General features: G+C 39.2%; 2 protein-coding genes across 2 annotated transcripts; one reads left to right on the forward strand and one right to left on the reverse strand.

The window, feature by feature from the left end:
• Window positions 1-1,226: 1,226 nt before the first annotated feature.
• On the forward strand, window positions 1,227-5,725 carry LOC147863545 (uncharacterized). Its single transcript, XM_087319839.1, has 9 exons — window positions 1,227-2,081; window positions 2,221-2,839; window positions 2,933-3,107; window positions 3,205-3,295; window positions 3,378-3,449; window positions 3,528-3,681; window positions 3,767-4,037; window positions 4,141-4,209; window positions 5,248-5,725. The coding sequence occupies exons 1-8, from the start codon at window positions 1,242-1,244 to the stop codon at window positions 4,154-4,156; spliced, it is 2,238 nt and encodes a 745-aa protein (XP_087175965.1). The 5' UTR covers window positions 1,227-1,241; the 3' UTR covers window positions 4,157-4,209; window positions 5,248-5,725.
• A 6,402-nt stretch (window positions 5,726-12,127) lies between these two features.
• Window positions 12,128-15,011, reverse strand: SCL3 (scarecrow-like 3). Its single transcript, XM_087319998.1, has one exon. The coding sequence runs from the start codon at window positions 14,765-14,767 to the stop codon at window positions 12,986-12,988; it is 1,782 nt and encodes a 593-aa protein (XP_087176124.1). The 5' UTR covers window positions 14,768-15,011; the 3' UTR covers window positions 12,128-12,985.
• Between the last annotated feature and the right edge of the window lie 8,830 nt (window positions 15,012-23,841).

Raw genomic sequence — 23,841 nt, forward strand, 5'->3', positions numbered from 1 at the left:
ATGAGGTAGATAAGCATAAAAATGAAAAAAAAAAACATTTAAAAAATGGAAAAAAAAACACAAGAATGTTTGAATAACATTCGCATTCGTTTTCCAACGTAGGAAAACGAATGTTATACTAGACGAACAGGAATTTTATGTACTATGGGACTCCAATTCATAGCAAGCCTCCTTATACTATAAGCAAGCATAACCTTTAGTATGGGCCCATTAACACTCTATTTTCTATGCACACGACATTTTTCCAATACACTCATAAGCTTTGGGGCATCTTTTGAAGTATTTGCAAAAACGCACCATATCACCCGTACGTAACCAAAGCGCAACAGATACATTTCCAATGGCAACTTCTTCAATGTCGTATTACTTTACGAACTTGTTGACTAGTGGTTGCAATTCATCAATTCATAGACCAAGTGGGTGAGAGCGGGCATCCTTGCTTGATTAGAGAGAGAGAGAGAGAGTCTAGATGGATGTAGCTCAGTTGGTAAGGTTGCCCAATGGAGACCAGCTAGTCATGGGTTCAACCCCTACATTCCACAATGGCATCTAGTGAATTAAAAGATATATAGGAAGTATATAATAGAAAGAAGTGAGAAAATTGTGTTTTGAACCCAAGACATAATGCTTCTAGTGTTAATAACTCGCCATTAAGGTAAGCTAATTACGAGAGAGAGAGAGATGTGGAAGATGTAACCCATCAAGGGTTTTCACTAGTAACTATAGGGCTTTACCTTGGGTGCTTGTCTCATGGATGCAATGGTAACAACCACGAGGCCACAAAACCATGCTTGCATAGAGTTGTCGTGAGACATTAAGAGATGTGCGAATGTTACGAGGGTGGGCTTTTTACGAGGTCGGAGAGATAGTAGTGGGCGTCGCTTCTCGTGCACTAGTTGGCATCTTGGTGGTCCGAATCGGTCTGATAAAATGAAGTCTCTCGGGAATGTGGAGCTGTTCACGATCCATCCAAACATTGGTCTCCATCTCTCTCTCTCTCTCTCTCTCTCTCTCCACCTTTGGGGTCACCCCCCCACCAAAAAACCCAAATCCAGTGAATGGTGTTGTCACCCCCCACCCCCTCCTCCATCCCTAAGAAAGAAAGAAAGGAAGGAAGGAAGGAAGGAAGAAGAAGAAGCAGAAACAGAAGAAGAAGAAGAAAGAAGCCTTGCTTCATACATTCCCTTGCCCCTGCGCCGCCGCCGCCGCCGCCATCGCCGCTTTCTGCCTGCTGATCCTCCATGGATTCTTCTTCTTCTTCTTCCTCCTCCTCCTCCTCCTCCTCCCCTCCCCTCAGTCATAGCGACTGCATTGCCCCTCCCCCTCCCCCTCCCCCCCCGGATCCTGCCGATCGTACTAATTCCTCCTCTGCCTCTACCTCCGCTTCAATCGCGAGAAATGCATGGTCTCAGATCGTGCGTGGATCTACCTCTACCTCTACCTCTACCTCTACCTATTCCCTACAGGAGGAGCTGCCCAACCACCTGCAAGAGAATCCTCCTCCTCCATCATCATCATCATCATCATCATCGCCATCAATATCAGTATCATCATCATCATCGCCATCGCCATCACCATCGCTGAGCTTGGCCCCAATGCAGACCTCACTTTCTCACCAAAAGCTTCAGCCTCCTTTGGAAGCAAACAACAGTCCTAAGGTGATTGTTGCTCTGCCGCCGCCTGAGATCTCCTCGGCGTCATCAGATACCGCAGGCTCTCCTTTTGCTTTGTCTCTGCATTCATCGCCCTCCCCGTCCTCTGTTGGACACGATTGCCTGTCTATGCCATTGGGAAGTGGTCAGAGTTCCTGTGATTCACCCACTGCTCTTATGCTTGTTGATGGATCGGCTATCAAAAGTAGTGTTGAAAGCAAAGGGTCACAGAGTTCTCTGACGTCACCCTTGAAGCCTGCTTGGGCCAAGCCTGTTATTGAAAATGGGACGAGCCCTGTGATGGGAGGCGCTCTCTCTTGGCCTGCTTTATCAGATGCACGAAATGCAAAGACACCCGAGCATTCTAAAATGGCGGTGGCACAGAAGACAGGGCCGAAAGAGACCCCATCTTGGATCAACGAATCACAGGTGGTACCCCATTGTCGACTTGTGAATATTCTCATTACTGTTTGATGACTGGCATCTTACTTCTGGATACATATGATATGCATGCTATTTCTGCATACATGATCTGTCATTTAATATCAGAATATAAAATTTTCTGCAGGCATCATCTTCAAAACGGATTAGTGGCAACAGTACGAACTCCCCAAATGTAAGAAGGCACAAAGATGCTCCTTCAAACAGAATTGGTTCAGCAGCACCAAACCCCTTAGATTCCAGCAGGATTATTGCACCTCAGGATACAGAGAATGAAGATAGGAAGGCTGGAGGAGGTATGCAAGGAGTCTTAGATAATCATCAGAGAGTATCCAACAACAACAGCAGCGGCAATGGCAATGACAACAACAGCGGCAATGGCAATGGCAACAACAGCGGCAATGGCAATGGCAATGGCAATGGCAATGGCAACGGCAACGGCAGTGGCAATGGCAATGGCAATGGCAATGGCAATGGCAACGGCAGCAGCAATGGCAACGGCAACAGCAATGGCAATGGCAACGGCAACGGCAGTAGAAGCAATGTAACAGGAAATCGGCGAAACTTCATGCGTGATCAAGGCCGGGGAAACCATGGGTGGCATTCCCATGGGAGAGGCTATCCAAATGGAAGAGAGACAAATATAGCATTCCAGCAACAACGGGTTGGCCCCAGGAATCTTCCTCGGCACATTTTCCCCTACATGAATCCCAACCCAGCATTTGTGAATGCAGTTGGCTATCAGAGTGAGAATTTACAATTTCCCAGGCAATGCAGAGCCAGTTAATCGCTCTCTCTCTCTCTGTGACAATTTATATTTGTTTAAAATGTGTTTACAGCTATTCCAGGGAGTATGTATTACATGCATGCACCACCCCCACCTCCTCCTCCTGATCATTTCCTTAGCCCTACATATTTTGGGCCTCCGCCTCCACCTCTGGGAGTGTATATGCACGTTCCAGATCCCACAGATTTACAGAGTGTATTGGTTAAGCAAATTGAATACTACTTCAGGTTTGCCAAACTCAATGTGTGGAAAGTAAATTTATCTTCAATGAATGAGTGGTCAGTAACTAATGTGTCATGTGTCCATTTTCTGTTTGGTGCACAGTGTGGACAATTTGTGTAGAGATATCTATCTCCGTTCGAACATGGATGATCAAGGTTTTGTTCCAGTTTCTATAATTGCAAAATTTAATCGGGTGAGGTCTCTTAGTTGAACTATCACATTTTGTGCCCCAACTGAGGAAGACTGATTGAGTTTGAGTGGTTTTTCTTGGTTAGGTGCGGAATATAGCACAGAATTTGAATTTTATATTGGATGCATTGAGAACATCAAGCATTGTGGAAGTCCAGGTGATGCCTATTTCATAGTTTTGCGAAAGGTGTCCTCCTGACAAATGCATGTACAGATGATGTGACTGATTAATGCAGGGGAATCAAATACGCAAAAGGGGCGACTGGGCAGCCTGGCTAATACCATATAGCCAGAAGTCTGTGGGTGGTCCATTAGATAGAGATCATAATACTTGGCCATCTTCTCATCATACAGCTACAGTTACGGAGGAGAATGCACTGTTACGAACTGGTGAGCTCAATGGATAATACAAGTGGTGTAATTGGATCCACTAAAGTAATGAGAGGCAGATCTGACCAACCTCCTTCTTTATCAGGGTCGCAAGTGCAGAATGCTGGGCAAGGTCCTTCACCGCAAATGCTAGCATATGATATTCCTGGTGGTGGTGGTGGGCATGCAGATACAGATGTCAGGATTTATGGAGGGTCTAAGGATGCAGGAGGAAATACACTTCCAGTGGATGCCATTTCGCAGGGTGCTGATTTTAGTTCCAGTGATGCTAGCAAAAATGGTCATGCAACATCGAGTTTCTACAAAGAATCTAACATGCATTTGGAGGATAAGTCTGATTTGCAAGCTGTTAAAGTGTATGGAGAATTTATTTCAAATATTAGAAGCCATCTTCTATAATTTATTATCCACCATTTATCTTTGTAAATGATTGAAATGTCCATATGGTTATGTTTGCAGTTATGGCATAGAATAGGAGTTAGAAAGCAAGTGAATGAAACGTCCATATGCTTATTATTGATCAATCAGGTATATTGTTTGCATCTCTTTATAGAAACAAAAGTTGTAGCACTGTTATGGATGTGTAGGAAATCTGTAATTCCCACCATCCTTCACCATTTACGCACATTGTTTGAAATGATTGAACACCCAGGAGCTTAGATGTGAGATTTCAACTTTTTATAAGATATCGAATACAGATCTGGGTGTATATTAGTTTTTCAATTTTTCATAAGCTCTGCAGTGATATCATTTCCATTGAAGAAATCAAATTGTATCATTTACATGATGTGATTTATCTCAATGGCTGATAGATCACTGTATATTTTATTGTTGATTTATTCTCCCGGACACTCTTTTGACATGAAAACTTGCAAGTCATGATAACATTTTCAAATTGGCATCTAGTAAAATGCTGCGTAAGTTTGTAGAAAAACTGATGTCCAAATAACTTATATGCTTATCTTTGCCTAGCTTGTAACTACTTTGAAACCTGAAAAAAACTGTCTTCAATACTGATCTCCATTTGTAACTAAACTTTTCTGTAAAACTATCTTCACCAAAGGTAAGAAATGCAAGTAAGACTTGGTATCTTATCTATGTTGTTCCTGAAAATGCTAAAACCCCCAAAAAATTAGTAACAATTTGCTGGAAGAGTTCCCCTGCTTTTTTTTTTCTAATCACCAGAGTAGCCTCGTGTTTCCCGAAACCTACCAAATTCAGAATCTAACAAATTATGATGTGAATTATGGGCCCTTGTTCCTTACAATCAAATTAAGATAGTGCTTTTGATTAGATCACAACAAGATTATGGGTTCTTATCGTTATATCATTATGAGTTGGTCAAAAAGTAGGCATATTTTGATAATTAAAAAAAACCTTGGGGGTATTCTGGTACTTCAAAAAGCATAGAGGTATCTCCGTAAATAGGTACACGATTATGAGTATTTTGGGTTTTCACCTGGATTTTACTGTCTTTAAAAACTCCAGGTCTCAAGAAGGTAGGAGCAGGATAGGTATAATATTATCTGCTTGTATAACTTTCAGCTAATAAGTGATTATTGACAGGTGTAAACATTGTAAATGGACTCCGTTAAAAAGACCCAACATCTTGTTGGCATGTAGTTGGGCTTCAGTCTCCTCTCCTTACAAGCGTTTTGAGGCACTGTACGAGGGCATAAATAAGAGAATCAAACATAAGCGCTAGCTATAGTGCTTTAATTTTCCAGTGCTCCAGAACCTTCCATGAGCAGCCATATTTATTGCACAGAGGAATCTATGAGCCTGATTCGTTTTTATGCGAAATTTGTCATATTTGGGCTTGAACTCCTAAGATGAAAAGAATTCAAGTCATTTTTTGACCTATTCCCAATACTGTGGGTAGGCCAAATCATGAAAGGCAAATGTATAGATTTATTTCTCAAATTTACTGTGCGTAGAGCTTAACGCCGGCAAGCTATGTATGAATCATCACAATGTTTTAAGTGTTCTCAAGAATCCGTTGACTGTATTATTCAATTTCATTATGACAGCCTTGTTTTTACTATGCTTGCTTCAGTGGGTTTACAAAGGTGCTATCTAAATTGAGTTTTCGATTAAGTTCATGTGCGATCTCTGACATTATAAATTCAGTGTGAATATATATAATTTGTCTGAGCGGAATTGGTTGAAACCCTGTTTGACTTGTCCTTCTCAGCAAGTGAGGTTGTAAATGTAGTTCATTATTTTGTAAATGCAATTTAAAAGGAAGAAAACGTATAAGCAATATTTATGATCTCTTTATCCTAAATAAGAAATCTAGTCATTTGCATTTCAGATAATCAACTGTGTTCTACTGTTCTTTTTAAGGGCCAGCACATCCTGTTGCTGTCAATTGTTTCTATTTTATTTTAAATTCACATTTCCTATCAGGATTTCTTTTTCTGTTTTGATTTGTTCAATTCGATGGATCCCTCCTGCATGGTCTGTTAAAAGCATTGTCACCACTGGATGGTTGCTCCACTCAACCAGTAAATAGCTCATTGAGCACATGGGTGGGGCTGTTTGCCACTTGGCAGAAGGTTACCCTCACTTCTTAGTCCTTGACCTTTTACTGATCCTCTTGAACTTCATCAATTATGTTCACCTATACTGATTCACATACTTGTGATGGACACACATGGCATGCTTCTTGTGATTGCTCTGCCTGCAGGTGTTTCGAGTGCCTTGAATTGAGGCCCTAATGTCTCACTTCGTAACAGGAACCAATGGTATAGCTTCACAGCAGGTATACCTATTTGTTCTAGGCTGATTGTTGTTAAGATAAGCAAGATGTTGCAAGTTAAGAAAACTTTTATTTGTGTCATTATTTTAACACAAACTGACATTAATAGTGGTGTTACAGTCCCCGCTCTTTGATCCAGCTTTTTGTGTGGAGGAAGGATTAATCATCTCGATGTTGTGAATCTTCAATGTGGGAGAATCTATGTAAGGTTCTTGTCAGAAGTATATAGCAGTATATTTCTTTTTTGAAAAATCAGTTTTTATGCAATTTTATTTTCGAAATACGAAAACAAATCTGTAGTCAATGTGCTTGTTTTTGCTTCCATTTTTAAGCTGGATATTTAGCTGTTTTCTGCAGCTTCCAAGCTATACTTGTTCACTCTCTTCTTCATCTAATTATATTCCTGCCTAGTTTTTTTTCATTTTACTAGGTTTTATTTTGTGTGATGCAGTGAGAAAATGCATTCAGAGATTTTTTTAAAGAGGTTCACTAAAATGTTGAGACGTTATCATCTATTTCACCATCAGAGTTTGGAAACTAGCACTCTGGCAGCCACATTTCCATTCTACTGATTCTGACATTGTGGTTGTGCCTCAAACTGGAAACCTATTTTCTGAGTTCCATGGTTGGTGGAGTTCCCTCTACTATATTTTGAAGGGATTCATAGATTTACAGTAACCTATGAGCAAACTATTTGCATCCCTACCTTCTATTATGTGTGATGCGGTGATCAAATTCATTCACAGATTTTGGTAAGGTTGTTCGCTAAAATCTTGAGGCATGTTATCATCTATTTCTCCATCGGAGTTGGGAAACTAGCAATCTGGCAGCCACATTTCCATCCTGTTGATTCTGAGTCTTATGGTTTGTTGACTTCCCTACACGAGATTTTGACGGGGCTCATAGACCGCTATTAAATTCTGTGTAATCCTCTTTAGTCTTACAGAAACCTAAGAGCAAACTGTGTGCTTGGACCTCAAGTATGTTTTGGTATGATCAAAGGATTATACATGCAGAAACTGGCAAGTTCTCAAGAACTGGCCTGGATGATGATCAACATCTTTAAATATAATTAGTTTCATCAGAAGGATAATAATTGAAGAATGCGTGAAAAGGGACAGTAAGAGTTTAAGAGATTTCACTGTACACCAATTGGCTCCAAAGCTTGATTGATGCCCTGCAGTTATTTCTTTATTAATCTAACTAGAATTAAAGGATTACACGAATATAATGTTTCAGACGGCAGACTCTAGTCCTGATCAATTCAAACTCATTAAAAACTCAGCCAACCTGAAAACCCGCTAGAATGATTCTTCGGAGACCTTCAAAGAGTCACCAAATAGCCTTTTGCACATAGACCTTTAGTAGTGAGCAGGCAAACCACACTTGCTGCTGAAATGCCTATACTGTAAAAGGAAAATAGCAGACGAGGAACCCTAGGTCCAGTCAACAAAACTGTTGAAACTGGATAGGCTATGCTGATACACTAGAATAGCATTTTCACACATTAAATTATAAACACATCCAATTGCCTTAATCATAGGATTAATCACATATCCAATCTCTCACAAGAAATAACAGCAGTGTGGCATATGGCCTTCATGGCAATGCACGATGAACCACTGAAATCCTGTCCTCCAAAAAAGCTCACAAATAGTAAAGGGGAGAAAGACATTTGCAAATAATGCTCAATCTGAGCCACATGTGGCTCATAGAGCTCTTAGCTAAAAGTAGATATGGGAGAGTAGTGAAATAGAGAAGATCTAATCTTGTCATCTGGTTTTAATGGTAAGCAGTTTTGAGGTCATTTTTCAATAAGAAGCATGATGGGGTTGTGGCCTCGATGATATGGCTTAGGTGCATGAAAAACTGTGATTGCCTGGTCTATCTACTATCCTTTTGATTGTTGTGGTCGAGACCCTACTTCTGTAGTCCTTGATTGAGCTGTAACGTGAGTGATGGATCTAAAACAAATTGTAAGGGTTATTTATTGATATGAGGTTTTGTGGTTGTACTGTTGTCCAACAACTTCTATCTATGTCTCTTAACTGCTAGCAAGAATAGTTCCAAGCATCATCGGTCTTTGTATTCCATTATCTCATGGTGTGGGCCAACTATATTGCCTTGTTTTGAAGATACAGTGGTATCTCATCTTTATTTCATAAAAAAACAGAGCAATGGCAAACCTAGTATTCCTCTGATGCCATATCTTGATGGCACGATTGACAGATCTGTTCTTCCATAAATTTGCGCGTATATCTACCTGTCTCAATCTCTAACTGATGTGATGTTGTTCTGATCTGATCTACCACAGTACGGAGTGCATGAGATAGATGTGTATCCATGTAAAAGAATTTGATGATAAATCCATCTTGCGACATGGGTTAAAAGAGCGCTTTATAGTGATTCATCTTCCTATCATGAGATGTTGGGCTGATCCGGGTTCTTTTGTTATCCAATTTAATGATATTAGTCCAGATCATTCTATTCTTTTTCACTTTGGGTATGTCCAAGTGTATACAAGGGGTAGTACACTTATATTTATGCCATGTGATCAGAACCATTCTTGCATTTCTGCAATACAACAATGATTAAGTCCCAATCTGAAGTATCTTTGCTTTGGCGGTTCCCATATCAGTTGGACACCAACCGCTAATCTACTAATTGGTCAATATTGGCACTGCTGTCTTAGCATGAATTACATCATGTGTTTCTGATGCTTTGCACCTTCGCATGTGAGACCAAATATATCACCAATTTCATGCCCTATGAAAGGTTGGTCCCCAAGTTTCTATCCTGAGAAAAGTGTTGGTGCTACAAGTGTATAATACAACCACAGTTTTATTTCTGGTTCCAGGAATTGTCATAGGTATATGTAGGATCATATGTATTTGTGCACACATTCCCCATTTTGTATCTAGCAGACCTACCAAAGGCACTAATTGCTCCATGAACCAAACATGTGATATGATGTTGAAGGGTTTTTGGATATCCACAAAGCAAATATAGATTCTCCTTATATGGACATAAGAAATGGTTGCCAATCGGCCAGATGGGCAAGTTTCTTGAAGGGTTTCATATATGGATCATTGTAATGATGAACAAAAGATAAGAAATTACGCAGCGGAATAGATTAAAGGTGCTTATATGGACATAAGAAATGGCTGCCAATCGGCCAGATGGGCAAGTTTCTTGAAGGGTTTCATATATGGATCATTGTAATGATGAACAAAAGATAAGAAATTACGCAGAGGAATAGATTAAAGGTGCTTATATGGACATAAGAAATGGTTGCCAATCGGCCAGATGGGCAAGTTTCTTGAAGGGTTTCATATATGGATCATTGTAATGATGAACAAAAGATAAGAAATTACGCAGAGGAATAGATTAAAGGTGCTTATATGGACATAAGAAATGGTTGCCAATCGGCCAGATGGGCAAGTTTCTTGAAGGGTTTCATATATGGATCATTGTAATGATGAACAAAAGATAAGAAATTACGCAGAGGAATAGATTAAAGGTGCTTATATGGACATAAGAAATGGTTGCCAATCGGCCAGATGGGCAAGTTTCTTGAAGGGTTTCATATATGGATCATTGTAATGATGAACAAAAGATAAGAAATTACGCAGAGGAATAGATTAAAGGTGCTTAACACAGCGATCACCCCTGAGCAAAGGACATGAAACAAACATAAAATATTATTGGTGTTCCAAACCACCAAATATTACTTTATGTTATACTGTGGATGTTGAACAATGGATCTGAAGAAGAGAGAATTAGCTGCATTGATAGAGTCCCCACAATGTCTCAATATGCTGTAATGAAGGATGGTAGCTAGTCCCCTTTACATAGCTCAGCATCCAAGGCTCCCAGACCATTACATGTTCCCCAGTGTCATAGCTCCATATGGGTTTGTCCCAAATCCTAGATAACTGGTTTTCTGACTATCCTACCGAATAAAATTAGCAACAAAAACTCTCTGATTGTATAATTATGCCTACAACATTTCTCTTCGGTGGATTACATATTAGCCATTTGATTGTATAATTGGTTGGTGCATCAAAGAGATCTTTTCTTGAGAGGTAATCAGCGGCATAGGGAGGCTGCCTGCACTAGAATCCCTGTCGAGTATACTCGTGCCACAGTTAGGAAGGTCTTCAATGACATAATTTGAGAAGTGACACTGAGGACTGGCACAGTCATCAGTGTCACTCCTTGGTGGATCACATATTAGCCATTTGATTGTATAATTGGTTGGTGCATCAAAGAGATCTTTTCTTGAGAGGCAATCAGCGGCATAGGGAGGCTGCCTGCACTAGAATCCCTGTTGAGTATACTCATGCCACAGTTAGGAAGGTCTTCAATGACATGTAATTTGAGAAGTGACACTGAGGACTGCCAGTTGGTTATGTTCTAATGAACACCAGTTTAATGTGGGTTACTTTTTCATTTTATCTGGGCAGATGTGTATTGGGGTTCCCCAGTTCCTTATGATGTTTGCAAATAGCTTACTTGGTCATGTGTAATGGGTTGTGTAAATGCAAATGAGAGGAGCTTGAGATGTATTCCATGGTTCCGTAGCCGTTTCTGATTGTTTCAACTGTGTTGATGGTCATTGAAACACTGCTCTGCAGTGGATGCTTTTCAGTAAGAGTCAGTTGTAAATGATGGGGGAAGGACGACTGCTGATGTGCACAGTATTCCAGACATTTTGAGGGATAAATATATAAGCCCTAACTTCCTATAAATCGCTGGAAAAGGGTCTTTGCATAAAGGTAGAAATTGTTGCCAGGAATAGACATGGTTATTCCTCTGTGGGTAACTTTATGCTATGCATTCATTCCCATAAGAAACATCACAAGTGTTGTCAAAGATGGCAAAGTCAGGGAAATGGATGGAAAAGAAAATTGGGCTAAATTAGTACTCATACCAAAATATTACGATAGAAGTCTGTCTTCTGTATTGCCCCGATTCCTGCCTTATTCTTTTTCTTTTAACTTTCCTTGATAGATAAAGGAAGCACTCAGGCATCTCTCTCAATTGGACATAACTGGAGTTCCTCCTTCGCAGTCTATTTCTTGCTTCCAAGCAAAAATGCTTGCTCAATGAAGACATATAAAACAAAAGTATTGGCTGCATTGAGCTATATATGATACATTTAAGGTAGCTTACCTACCAAGCCTATAATTGATATATAATATACATGTTTTACAAACAACGTTATGTATGCATGTAAATGGACATTGGCACAGTTCAAATAGTTTAGAAACTGACAAAGGATAGTTGAGTTCTGTGGAATTTGTGGAGTTATTATAGATTTTATCCACAGGTTCAAAACCTTGTGGATGATTGAAGGTCTTATATTCACTTATATAGAGTATAAGATATCTCTTTTTGGGAGAGAGTTATGTGGGGCCGAGAATCACCAATGAGAGAATCACATGAAGGAACCCCTCCAAGCACAACATCAAGGTCATGAGTACAAAGTGTCACTCTTGAACCTTGCGATATTTCATTCTAGTGGTTCAAACCAACAATATAGATCCATAATCAACCCAATTATGTACATCCATTTGGGTTGGAGAGGACTTTGAAGTTGATTCTAATTAAAGACTTTGTGTAGATGTTAAACATGACAAACAAAACAAACATCGGTATTGCGGAAGGAAAGGCATTATCATGTAACCAATGGAAGGAGAAAATGATAGCATTTATATCAAGAACTCTTACCAATATGGAAGGTCATAATCTTAAAATGATCGATAAAGATGTGAATTAGTTTCGAGAGCTAAGATTGATCACCAATTAAAAGACAGAACTTGTATGCGATTTTTCTCAATCTTTAGATCGATTAATAAAGAGTTTGATTAGTTTCAGAACTAAGCGTCCTCACTAATAATGAAAACAATCTATGCACTGCATTGTATGTAGTTTGTGAATATTTAATTAGATTATAAAAAGCCGGAACTTCTTGAATAGGCATAAGAGTACGGATGTGTGCATGATCTGTGTAGTGAGAAACTTGGGTACGAAGATGCCTATGATCGGTAGAATGGAGACAACCAAGAGAACCTGCACCTTATGACAGAATCCAAGATAGAAATTCTTTGATGAAACGAGAATCACGAGCATGGGAGTGGCCTATGCGATGTGATTTGCAAAATTTTCATTCGTACACAGCCTTTCGCATGATGATGAGGATGTGGTGCATTCTAAACAGCACACCTTCCGAAGATGAACGGGACTTAGAATGTCAATGGCAAACTAATGCAACAATCCAAAACCGCCCTTAAGACTTGGGCAGATAAGAGGTAGAGGGAAGTACCATAGGCTTTGGTGTGCAAACAAGTTTGTTTGTGAATGGAGCAGACGAGAGATGGGATAGCAAGTAAAGAAGAAAGTTAGTTGGGCACAACAAAATGCGAGGCAATGTGGGCGCATGCACGTGCATGGGTGGCGGCAGCGGGACACGATCAAGCTCGGGCAGGGCGGGACCCTCGAATACAAGTGGGTGGGACAGTTGGGCTGGACTAGTCGAATTCAAGCGGGTTGCCATGCGGAGAGGGTGAAGAGAGGGGTGTCATGCCAGCAGAGCGAGAGTGAGGAGAGGCCAGGCGGCTGGGCAAGGCGGTAGTTTCCGTAGGAGAGGAGGAGGCGATTGGCGTGGAGCTTGGCCGCGTATGGGAATGGCACGTTGGCGAGGCCCGCGAGCCGCAGCCGGCGCTCCCATTGGTGGATGCTCTCGTGCCTCTCCACGCGTGCGGCGCCCTCGCACGCCACTATGTTGTGGATCTGCCAGCCCAGCACATGCTTCTCCATCGCCATCCGCTCCCTGCTCTGCTTCGCCGTTAGGCTCCCCTCCAGGCTGTCGAACATGGCTGCGTAGTAGTGCAGCGCAGTCACGAACCTCTCCATGAAATCTGCCCCGTTGTGCTTCGATTCCTGCTCCATCACCACCATCACCTTGGGCCCCAAGCTTCTCAGCATGTACAGCACCTTCTCCCCCCTGCTGGCCACTTTGTATCCCCTATACATAGGGTTAGGGTTGGGGTTAGGGTTAGGGCTTGGGTTAGGGCTTATTCGATGTGGGCTTCCGTTGAGGTCTGCTGCCCGTTGAGGTTCCAGTTCCTCCACCTCTTCCGAGAGAAGGTAATGGAGCTGCAGCACCGAGCTGATGGCCACCGCCTCCCCCGTCTTGACCTTGAGCATCCGGGCCTCGAGATCTTGCAGCTGAGCCAGCAGCACGGGGTTGAACTGGAAGGGTATGTCGAGGCTCTCCGCTTCCTCGCAAAGCTTCTGCCCCACCTGATCCAGCGCCTCCTTCCGCTGATTGACGATGGTGATGCGGAGGTGCGGAGGGCCGCCGATCCGAGTGGCCAGCATCTGCAGGAGGGTCACCCACTGGATGGCCTCAGAGGTCCCACCCAGGTCGATGATGTGGACGACCCTCTCGTTCTCCATGGCCTCCAAGATGGAATGATTGACAATGGTGAAGGCGAGCTTGAGGTAAGGGCAGAGATTGAAGAAGAGGTGGGTGGCGTCCTGGTGATGGCTGCACATCTGGGACGGCAGTTGGGTGCAGTTGAGGGCTCTGTAGAGGCCAGGCCATGTCTTGATGGCTCTGGCCGCCAGAGCTTCCATGAAGTGGCTGGCCACTCTCTGCATAGGGTCGCCTCCTCCTCCTCCTCCTCCTCCTCCGCCGCCGCCGCCGCCATGGCTGAGCGGAGAGGATGCTGGCGCCGCCGCCATGACCAGGGCGGACAGCTGCTCCAGGAGGAGGTTAGTATAATCCATGTGTCCTGCGGCCACTGCGCCGGCACACTTCATGAGGAGCTGGATGATGAGCAGGCCCCTCTCCTCCGACTTGAGCTGCGGATCACCACCTCCGAAGAAGAATGGCGGCGACGAAGATGATGACGACAATGATGAAGACGATGAAGGAGGGGGCGATGGTGACGGCGATGGCGATGGCGATTTTGGAGATGGCGATTTTGTTGATGGAATGGCAGTAGGATGAACACCATTATTGGAGGAGGAGGATGCTGCGCAGGCGGCTACATTGGAGCTAGCTGTAGCAGAAGCTGTAGAAGTAGAAGTAGAAGTAGAAGTAGCTAGGACCATCCTCATCATGTGAATGTATTGCTGCTGTGGATGAGAATTGATGATGCCATTAGAGAGTGCTAGGGAAGACAGGGATTGCAGAGCTGGAGTAGGAGTAGCAGTAGCAGTAGCTGTAGAAGGAGTGGAATTGGATTGATTGGAGATGGAGATGGAGATGGAGGGAAGAGAAGCAGAGGCCTCTGGTTGGATCATTCCTGGCATGTTCTTCTTGCATTTTCTTTGCTTAAGCCTTACATTAGAATTAGAAGGTGAAGGAAGGAAGAAGGAAAGAACCCTTGAGAATCACCTCCACCAGCTGCAGGCATGGGCCATAGGTAAAGGGTCTCAAGGAAAAGAGGATTAGATAAGGATGGCCGGGTGGGCGGGCGGCCGGGCGGGCAGGGATATGGCCGGGCGGGCCCGCCTAGTACCTACAGCAAGTTCGATCCCCCCCAAGTTCCCCACCGAGGTTCTCACCTTGTATGTACATATGCACACAAGAGAGACATCAGAGAAGACCCATAGGGCCTTATTATATGGCCCAAACATGTCCCCATTCGTGTCCAAATTCGAAGTGTTATCTCCCGAATTCGAAGTCCCTTTTTCCTTCCTTCTTCCCTTTCTTTGTTTTATTATCTTTACGAAACGGACGTTGCGATTAATGGCGCACATTGTGACTTTTTTGTTTTTTGTTTTTTGTTTCTTTAGCGATGATCGTTTGCCTTTCTTTCCTTTGCTTGTTGTGAGAATGTCGAGTGAAGTTTTATTAATATAATGGCTGGCGCACACGGAAAGAGAGAATAAAATCGGCCCAATAAAGCCAAGCATGACAATTAAAGCGTCAAAAGACCCGACAGAGGGACGTACGTGCGTGTGTGTTGCTCATTTGTCAATGCGAAAGGGCTCCTGTCGCATGCATTAGTTCGGTGGGAGAGAGAAAGAGTCTCTCTAGAGGTTTTGTATTGTCACTATCTTCCATTCAAACAACCATTTCATACTGCCACTTTTGTTCTTTTCCGTAATAGTGCGTGTTTGAGCGACCGCGAGAAAGAGAGGGGTTTTGTTCTTTTCATAAGAGTGGGCATTAGAATTCAAAGGGCCTTCTTTATTTGTTTTGCCTCTTTTCTTTATCTTTAGTTGATATCTCTACATCTGTGTTGTCCTTTCTCTAGAAACTCTCTCTGTGGCTTGTCCTTGGTCTGGGCGTCAAATTATGGTGAAATAATTGAAAAACAAGAAAGACCAAGCTCTCATTACAAGAATTGGTTTGTTGATTGATTAGAAAAATGGGCATTATACTTCGTACCACACAGAATAAAACCATCTCTTTAAGCAAAGTGTAGTGTGGAGCACACACACTTTGGTGTCGCTTCAAGATGTTGGGTGAAACATTTGGAATGAAGATAAAACGTAAACTTATGATGCCATGAGGATTTTATACCCATCTAATAATTTGTAGCTCACATTGAGAACGATGCTTTGAAAAACCTACATAAACCCTAAAACCCCCCACGAGATCCCCATGTTTTTTGAATGTATGGAATTATTTTAAATTAAGAGAATGATGGCATGACTTAAAAAATTGAGGGAGATGTCTTTCCCTTTCCGTGAAGAGTTTTATATTAAAGCATTGGGTTTGATGAACCTTGGTTAGATTCACATTAGTTGAAAGATGTAACGGGGGAGAACTTGGTGTGGTCCAATCAAAAGTTGAAAGTTACTCGATTGACGCACAATGCATCATGTCGAAAATTGTAAACATCAGAATATCGTAGGCTCCATTCCAATGAAAATTTAATGGTGTTAAACTTTGGAGTGGCAATATGGTCGCAAGTGACTATGGTTAGATGAATATATATGATGATTATCAATTGATTAGAGAGTTCACAATCGTGGGTTAGCAAGTTAGCTTTAGAGATTCTTTATTCGAATATGAAATTTGTGAATACAAATTGAGGATATTGGTTATTCCATTTTGAAAGCAAAACAAACATGAAGCAACTTCTTATTGTTTCACATAAATTTGTGAACAAAAAATCAATGAAATACATGCGATGGCATCTTCCAGTATGATCATCTCAAATTTGTTCAATAGACAACATGTTTCATGTTCCTTCATGGGTATTGAATTCAAGTCCTCATATGATGGTAGCATAGTATAATATTTCAAAATTACACTAAACATGTTAAATTAATATCTCAACCAAGTTCTCATATGATGTGTATCCAGAAAGTACATTGGGCTTGAGTTTGCTTGGAACAAACTAGAGAAGCAAGAAACAAGATTGACTATGGATTTGTGAACATATGGACTGGAGGATTACTAAAATATTGGGTTCTTAGACACTTCAAGCGCTTTATTATGAGGTTGAAGTATTTCGGTGGTAGCATCACCAAGTCAATCATGAAAGAGTTTGAAAATGTCAAAAACGTCTTCTAATAAAGTTCGAGCCAAAACATGTGCCATTATCTATGCCCAATGTTGTCTTCTAAATAGGTTTTTTTGACATAACCTACCTTCTTGAATATGCTCAAAAACTCTCTTGGAACATGGGAGGCAAGTGCAACAATTTCATCAGAAAATGAAGTAATGTCAATTTGGTGTTGGTATTGTTTATGTTTCTTGGCTCTTGCCTCACTTGTGAGGGAGTACTTTATATGTATTCTAACTTCTAATACATCTTGGCATGTTATTAATCGTTAAAACAAAGTTGTCCATACATGTTGTTATTACAATCTAAACTAGAAAAGACAATACATACCAGATTCTATCGTTTACAATTACATTTGTTATCATTAGAAATATATCTATAGGATCTTTCTAAAGAAATGGTTATATTGTATTATAATATGATTATTCTTGTATTCCATGTAATGAAACAAAAACAAGGTGGCCGCCTAACGAAACATATTCCTCTTTTGGACTATTAAATGTTAGATAATTATTATAGTGATCATGTAGGTGTGTGCCAATGCACCTAAAAACATAAAAAGATATATGATTCATATCATACGATATATAAATTGAGGTTAACGATTCACATATATAATGATGTACAATACTAAAGAGCATACAAAAGTAAACATTCTAAGTTAGATATAAAACTAGCACACCACAATTCACTATGGAACCCCAACAACTTACCCTTCTTTTATAGTTGCGGTAAATGGTTCCGAACGTGATCAAAATGGGAATTGCAACTGTTTGTTACTAGTATTTTTGACCAAGTCTTTAGGTAAAGTTCACCCTTCAATAACTATTTTATGGGAGGATATCAATTTATCCCCTCGGATGACGTACTTGGGTAAGATTGTCTCTTCACTTTTTAGCTACATTAGTCTTCATACCTTTGTGGGTCAAAGTTTTCCCCATTGTCTTGCTTTTTCTAGTCTAGCACTTTATCGAATGAATAACTTCATTGAATCTAGCAATAAGATGGTATTGAAACAAGATAAATTGCTTTATTGAATTTTAACTTTAATAACTATCTAGATAGTAAACTCAATATATTTTATTATGTTAATCCAAGTTATGATATAGCAACGCTTTATAGCATTTCCATTGTATCCTTCCGTCCGGTTTGGGTTTCTTTCTAGAATAAGAAAAGATTAAAAGAAAATTTGAAACTTATAAAGTATGGTACTAGGAGCTAATTCTAATAGCTTGAAAGGGCACTACGGATAAGCTTTGACTTTATCTGGTTAAGAGACTAAGTTGGCAAAATATTATGAGTTTGATTAGATGGTTGAAAGTTATCGCAATAGGTCAATATAACAATTACAGTTAGTAACTTAGTAAGTTCACTTCTAAAAGGGCACCTTTGATAAACAAAGTTACATTGTCAAAGAACTTCTAGCCACTAACATATTTGTATATACTTGCTTAGGAGCATATAAATTTCTCTCTCTCACTCTCTCTCCCTATATATACATATGTGTGTGTGTGTGTGTGTGTGTGTGTGTGTGTGTGTGTGTGTATCTTATCATTTCTAGATAATGTAATTGTGTCGATTGCCATTATGTGTATGTGCCAATATATTTTATTGCGTAGATCTATAAATACACAATTTAACTCATCCTAGATGTTAATGTATCACAACACCCAAACATTTCAACCAATAATTTCCATAAATGAATTCCTCCAAGATATAGAAACAAACTCCTAGTATATGTTTTTCTATTATGATCCCATGACAATAATTAAGTTCATTTCATAGACATGTGTCCATGTTCCCAACTAGTCATTATGTTTAAGATGCATAAAAGAGAATTCTAGCTAAGGACGGGACATTGATTCCATTTTTTAAACCAAAGTCAAGATGAACCCTTTCAAGTTTAGAACATATGATGGCTCGTGTTCTTGTTAAAAAGATTATTGTTCTACTATGTTGTTAATCAAAATAGATGTATATACGTGATTAGTCCTAATAATCAAAATAAATGTTGGGTGCCCAGTTCTTGACATGGACAAAGAGAAAAAAACGAAGTACAATTCTTCTGCCTAGCAAAAGGTTTCAAAGCGACCCCCCTTGACATATTTTGTTGAACCCTGATGTTCACATTGAGAAGAAAAATGCTTGCGAGGGGTTTATGCACATATATGAAACCGCATCTCTAGAGAGAGTGACTCCATGGAGGCTTGTAGTGTGTGATGTAAACTGATGCGCAAATTCATGGCTCTGTTATAAATGACATGATTGTAGGTATGCGTTGCAATTGCATCCATAACATTGACACATTCTAAAGTTACACATACAATGTGGAATATAATATAAGTACACACACTTACATTCAAATACACATGGCTAGGAGAGAAAATATTAATGTGAATGAACAATGATGTTGATTTCAAGTCCTGTCCACCAATTTTTACTTCTTGAATTCAGCGCAATGGACACATATTTGGGAACCTCTTTTTCCATCCCTATTTTTGCCCACTTTCGCATCTTGAAATGTCTCATGCCACTATGTGTGACCGAGGCCTAAAGGTATGAACATAAACAAGCTACCACGTGACATCTAATGGTGTTATTATGATAAGATGCTTCAATAAAAGTTCATTAGGTATTGCGCTAGGTACGTCTAAACTTTCTATAATATATTCTAATCTTTTACACAAAAAGTAAAATATAAAGGAAGTGACAAATATACCAAGCTTGCAATGTACTAATGGGTAACAACTTGTTAAAAGCAAGTAAATTGAAATATACGACCTCACAAGGGGACAACAAGGTGAAGGGCAATGGCCAAACAAGGTTTTATTCCCCACTTGGCGGAAAACTAAAAACCAGAAACCAAATATGAAACTAGGAAACTTTGGGAGATTTGTTGTTTTTGTAGCATTTAAAAAGGTGGTGATGTTGAAAATGCGATTTAGTTTTGTTTGGAGAATGGTATAGTTTGGAAGGATACTTGAGATTGGACAAAACAATCAATGTCTCTAGACAAGTGTTGTTGAATTCTTGTCCTCGTGCGTTCTTATCCTATGGGAACAAAAGTTTATTCTAAAAAGTCAATTATCTTACCCTCAAGAAGCCATAACGTATATATGGTTTACTTTTCATTTATAAAACTAACAAAAAGATGATTCTCATCATGAATTTTAATCTAGGTTTTGTAGGGTCTTGTCAAAGAGGATTAAAAGGATTGATTACATTAGTTAGTGATATCTTAATGGAACGTTTTTTTATTCACCTCAAAAACATTATTTGCATTGACCTTTAAAATTGCCAGCTTAACAAACATTACTTTCAACACAAATGTTCTCCTTTCAAAGAAAATCTGATATGTTTTTTTGCATCGTGTGTATTCACAAGGGACTAAAATAAATGCGGCATTTTGAAACACAGAATGAAAAGTAATTTACAATACAGCAACAATAACTAGTCATTTGATATTGAAGAATACCCTTACTATGTGAGAATGCGCGCATGTACGCAAACAAGTTGTATCCCGAACTTCTATCAACCCAAGATAGATTCATTGATGGAAGGATGTAAAATGTTTTGGTCACATAAGTCTAACTTTTCAATATATCGGACGATTCATAGCAAGAAAAGGAATATGTGAATTCATAACTTATATTATATAAGAACAAATCTTCTCTCAATTTTGACACAAACTATGCCATTTGTGTATAGCTATTGCTTCCCTAACCTCCTTTTTGAGCAAACATTTTGTCTTGCTATCAATCCATCAAGAGTTTAAGGCGTTTGTATTAAAAAGGGAGTAAAAGACAAGAAATCTGTGTTGGAATAATAAGAGAGGGGTTGGTGTAGTGGTTTAATTCAGATGATGTGTATGTATTTTTGTGTCCCAAACAAGATTCAAATATGTCAAGCTACTAATACATTTTAGTACAATATTAATGTCTCGTAGTGTCCAATTTTTGGACCAATTCTTGATGATTCACAAATCAATAGTTTTCCAAACATGTCTATCTAGAGAGGACACTTCATATACAAAATGAATCGAGAATACACTGCCCAACCTTGATGTTTCTAAATGAGACAAAATCAAATCAATACAGAAATTTTACACTTTACAAGTATACAAGTTTTACAGAGTTAAGTTTAGCATGGATGTCGATTAGAAAAAAGGTACCAAAACGTTACAAGATGTGTGTGCAAGATATCTCATGTTCCAAACTTTGGGCAACTTCCTACCTTCTTTCAATATTAAATCTCAAAATGTGATACCCTGTTACGCTCATTGTACAAATTTATTTTGTTTGCTTTTATCGTTGAAATAAATTGCATGTAACTTTTATGTTGTTTCAAACCTATGAAGTTGCCCCACTCCCCTCTCCATATTCTAGGTTGTAGATTGTAGCCATAGAAGAAGGGAAGTGAGGACACCTATGTGCCTATCATTAAAGCAGTAATGTAAACTTTGGAATTATGCTTTTTCTAAGAACTAAGGTACAAAATATCATTTGAAAGTGGCTCGATGTAAATTTTGAGCAGATGCTAATACCCTCTACAATCTTAGCATGTGTGAGCACTGAGATATATATAGATGTTTGATATCTCTATTCGTTTTCTTTGTTGGTTTGCGTACTCACCCAATATGTCGTGCAAACACCAATAGAAGGTAGCCAATGTATTTGATTTAGCACATTGAAGATAGTTGTATGAAATTTTCCTTCAACAAAACCAAAATCCTCAGTCTTTGATTTAGCACATTGCAGATAGTTGTGTACACTCTGGTTTTCCTTCACATGCGTGTCCATGCAAACGTGTGCTTGATGACATTTCATATTATACCACCTACATTGCTAGAAGTTATGAATTAGCATTATGCCCCAAATTTTAATTGAGTAACTTTTATTTCATTTTTTCCTTTCTGGGTGGATTGGGGGAGTGTCATAAATACCAAGTTGGTCATGATAAAACAATAATGTTCATATTTGGTAACAATACCCACATAATATTTCCATTCCTCCATTATGGCACTTGGAAATGAAAGTTCAAAGCATTATTAACTATTTGGATGTGTTGTGAGATAGACGACAAAGAGGGTTACGATGCCATACGTGACCATGAATGACCGACTCTTAGTATTTAGCTATTCTCATGTGTATTTAGCACACTTATATATACATATGCTTAAATAACCAAAACATACATACCATATCATTCAACAATGTACTCAAACATTCATGATAATCCTTCATATGAGGCATGAGTTGAAGACATGATGAGTTACACAATTTGTTATTGGCAGGTTGATAAACAATCCTTTAAAGGCCAAGAAGAAAGATTGATCAATATTAACAAGAATTGTAATTTTTTATGCAACCTTTCTAAAGATAGAACGATATGAATACAATTGTCAACCATGAAAACTTAGAAGTATTTTTTCTCTAGTTTTAAAGTTTTACAAATTTACTTTTTGAACCTAATAAGATGCACCGGTGATACCTTGCTTTATGTATCTACAAGATTTGGAAGTGACATGTGAACAATACACTACATATGAGCTATACACACCAAGTCCAAATAATTTATCATTTCTAATGTTCATTTATAACTTTTGTGAGAAACAAACATGATATCCTTGCATGATTATAACATCTTAAATTAAGCTCTAGTAATTTTGTTTCATAATATTAAATTAATTAGATTATTATATAAAAAAGTAGATATTATTCACTAAGTTACCCTAAATCTACCGAGTATCACATTTCATGTAATCCTATTTTATCCGAAATCAATTTTAAAAAGTCGTGAAAATGTGATGCTTTGTTTTTATCATAAACATTGACAACCTTCATACTAAAGAAAAAAACGTTGAGATAATAGGTAATCCATTTGTGTGCTGTGCATACGGTCGAACGTGTTTGCCATATTCAAGAAGCTCCATTTGTTATAATCTAAGAGATGCATAAAAAGATTTGCTTCCATAAAATCGACTCTATTTTATAGATTCCCAATCTACATGTTCTTAATTATTAGAAAACTATGCGGGTGGTTATGTATACTGCTATAGTTAGTTTCATTCTACGCCACATATCAAACAATACCTCACTACATTTTAATAACAAGTGGTGGTAACACACCTAGATAAGCATGCTTGAGTAAAATGAGAACGTCAATGGTCTAACCTCTAGTTGTTTGCAAGCCTCCACATTGATGTAAAGTTTAAACCAACATAAAAAAAGTAGAGCTTGAAGAAGCAAAGTAATAATTCTCTAGTGCAAGCAATATTGGAAAGTCACCATTATCACCTACAAGAACATAGACATTTAAATCACTTATGGTAAGTGGTGTTTTTAATGATATCATCTTTCATTCATTTGAACATTTTAAAAATCAACTAAAAAATGCATAAGATGAAATTGCATTTGGTACATCAAACTTAAAAGTTGAGAATATGTGGTTATGTTTGTACAATGATCATGCAACAAATTAGATAATTTTATCCTTGGCTTACCTTGCATACATATTCTCAAGAATTGTAGAACAAGATAGAACTCAAGAGTAGACATATGTACGAATTAACTAGTGTTATCGTAATAAATCCAAGATGGTGTTTATATATGCATAGGATCATCATGTATAATCTACCAAAGATCATTGATGAGAATGCTCGGATCGATGAGCTCAAGGTGTTGTATAACACATTTATGTACGTGCACACACACGACACATACATTACATAATTCTGAGAGACGTCTTATGGACATAGAGTCACTTTGCACATACAAAGTACATCATGAGTTGGGTAGGAAACATTACATTTTATTCTTCCCATTGGTTGAACCATCCATCACAGTAAACCTTTTGTCCATATGC

The sequence above is a fragment of the Azolla caroliniana genome, unplaced genomic scaffold (genome assembly GCF_043228905.1).
Source record: "Azolla caroliniana isolate FFs.n. ecotype wild unplaced genomic scaffold, voAzoCaro1.0.p SCAF_5, whole genome shotgun sequence".
Taxonomy (NCBI): Eukaryota; Viridiplantae; Streptophyta; class Polypodiopsida; order Salviniales; family Salviniaceae; genus Azolla; species Azolla caroliniana.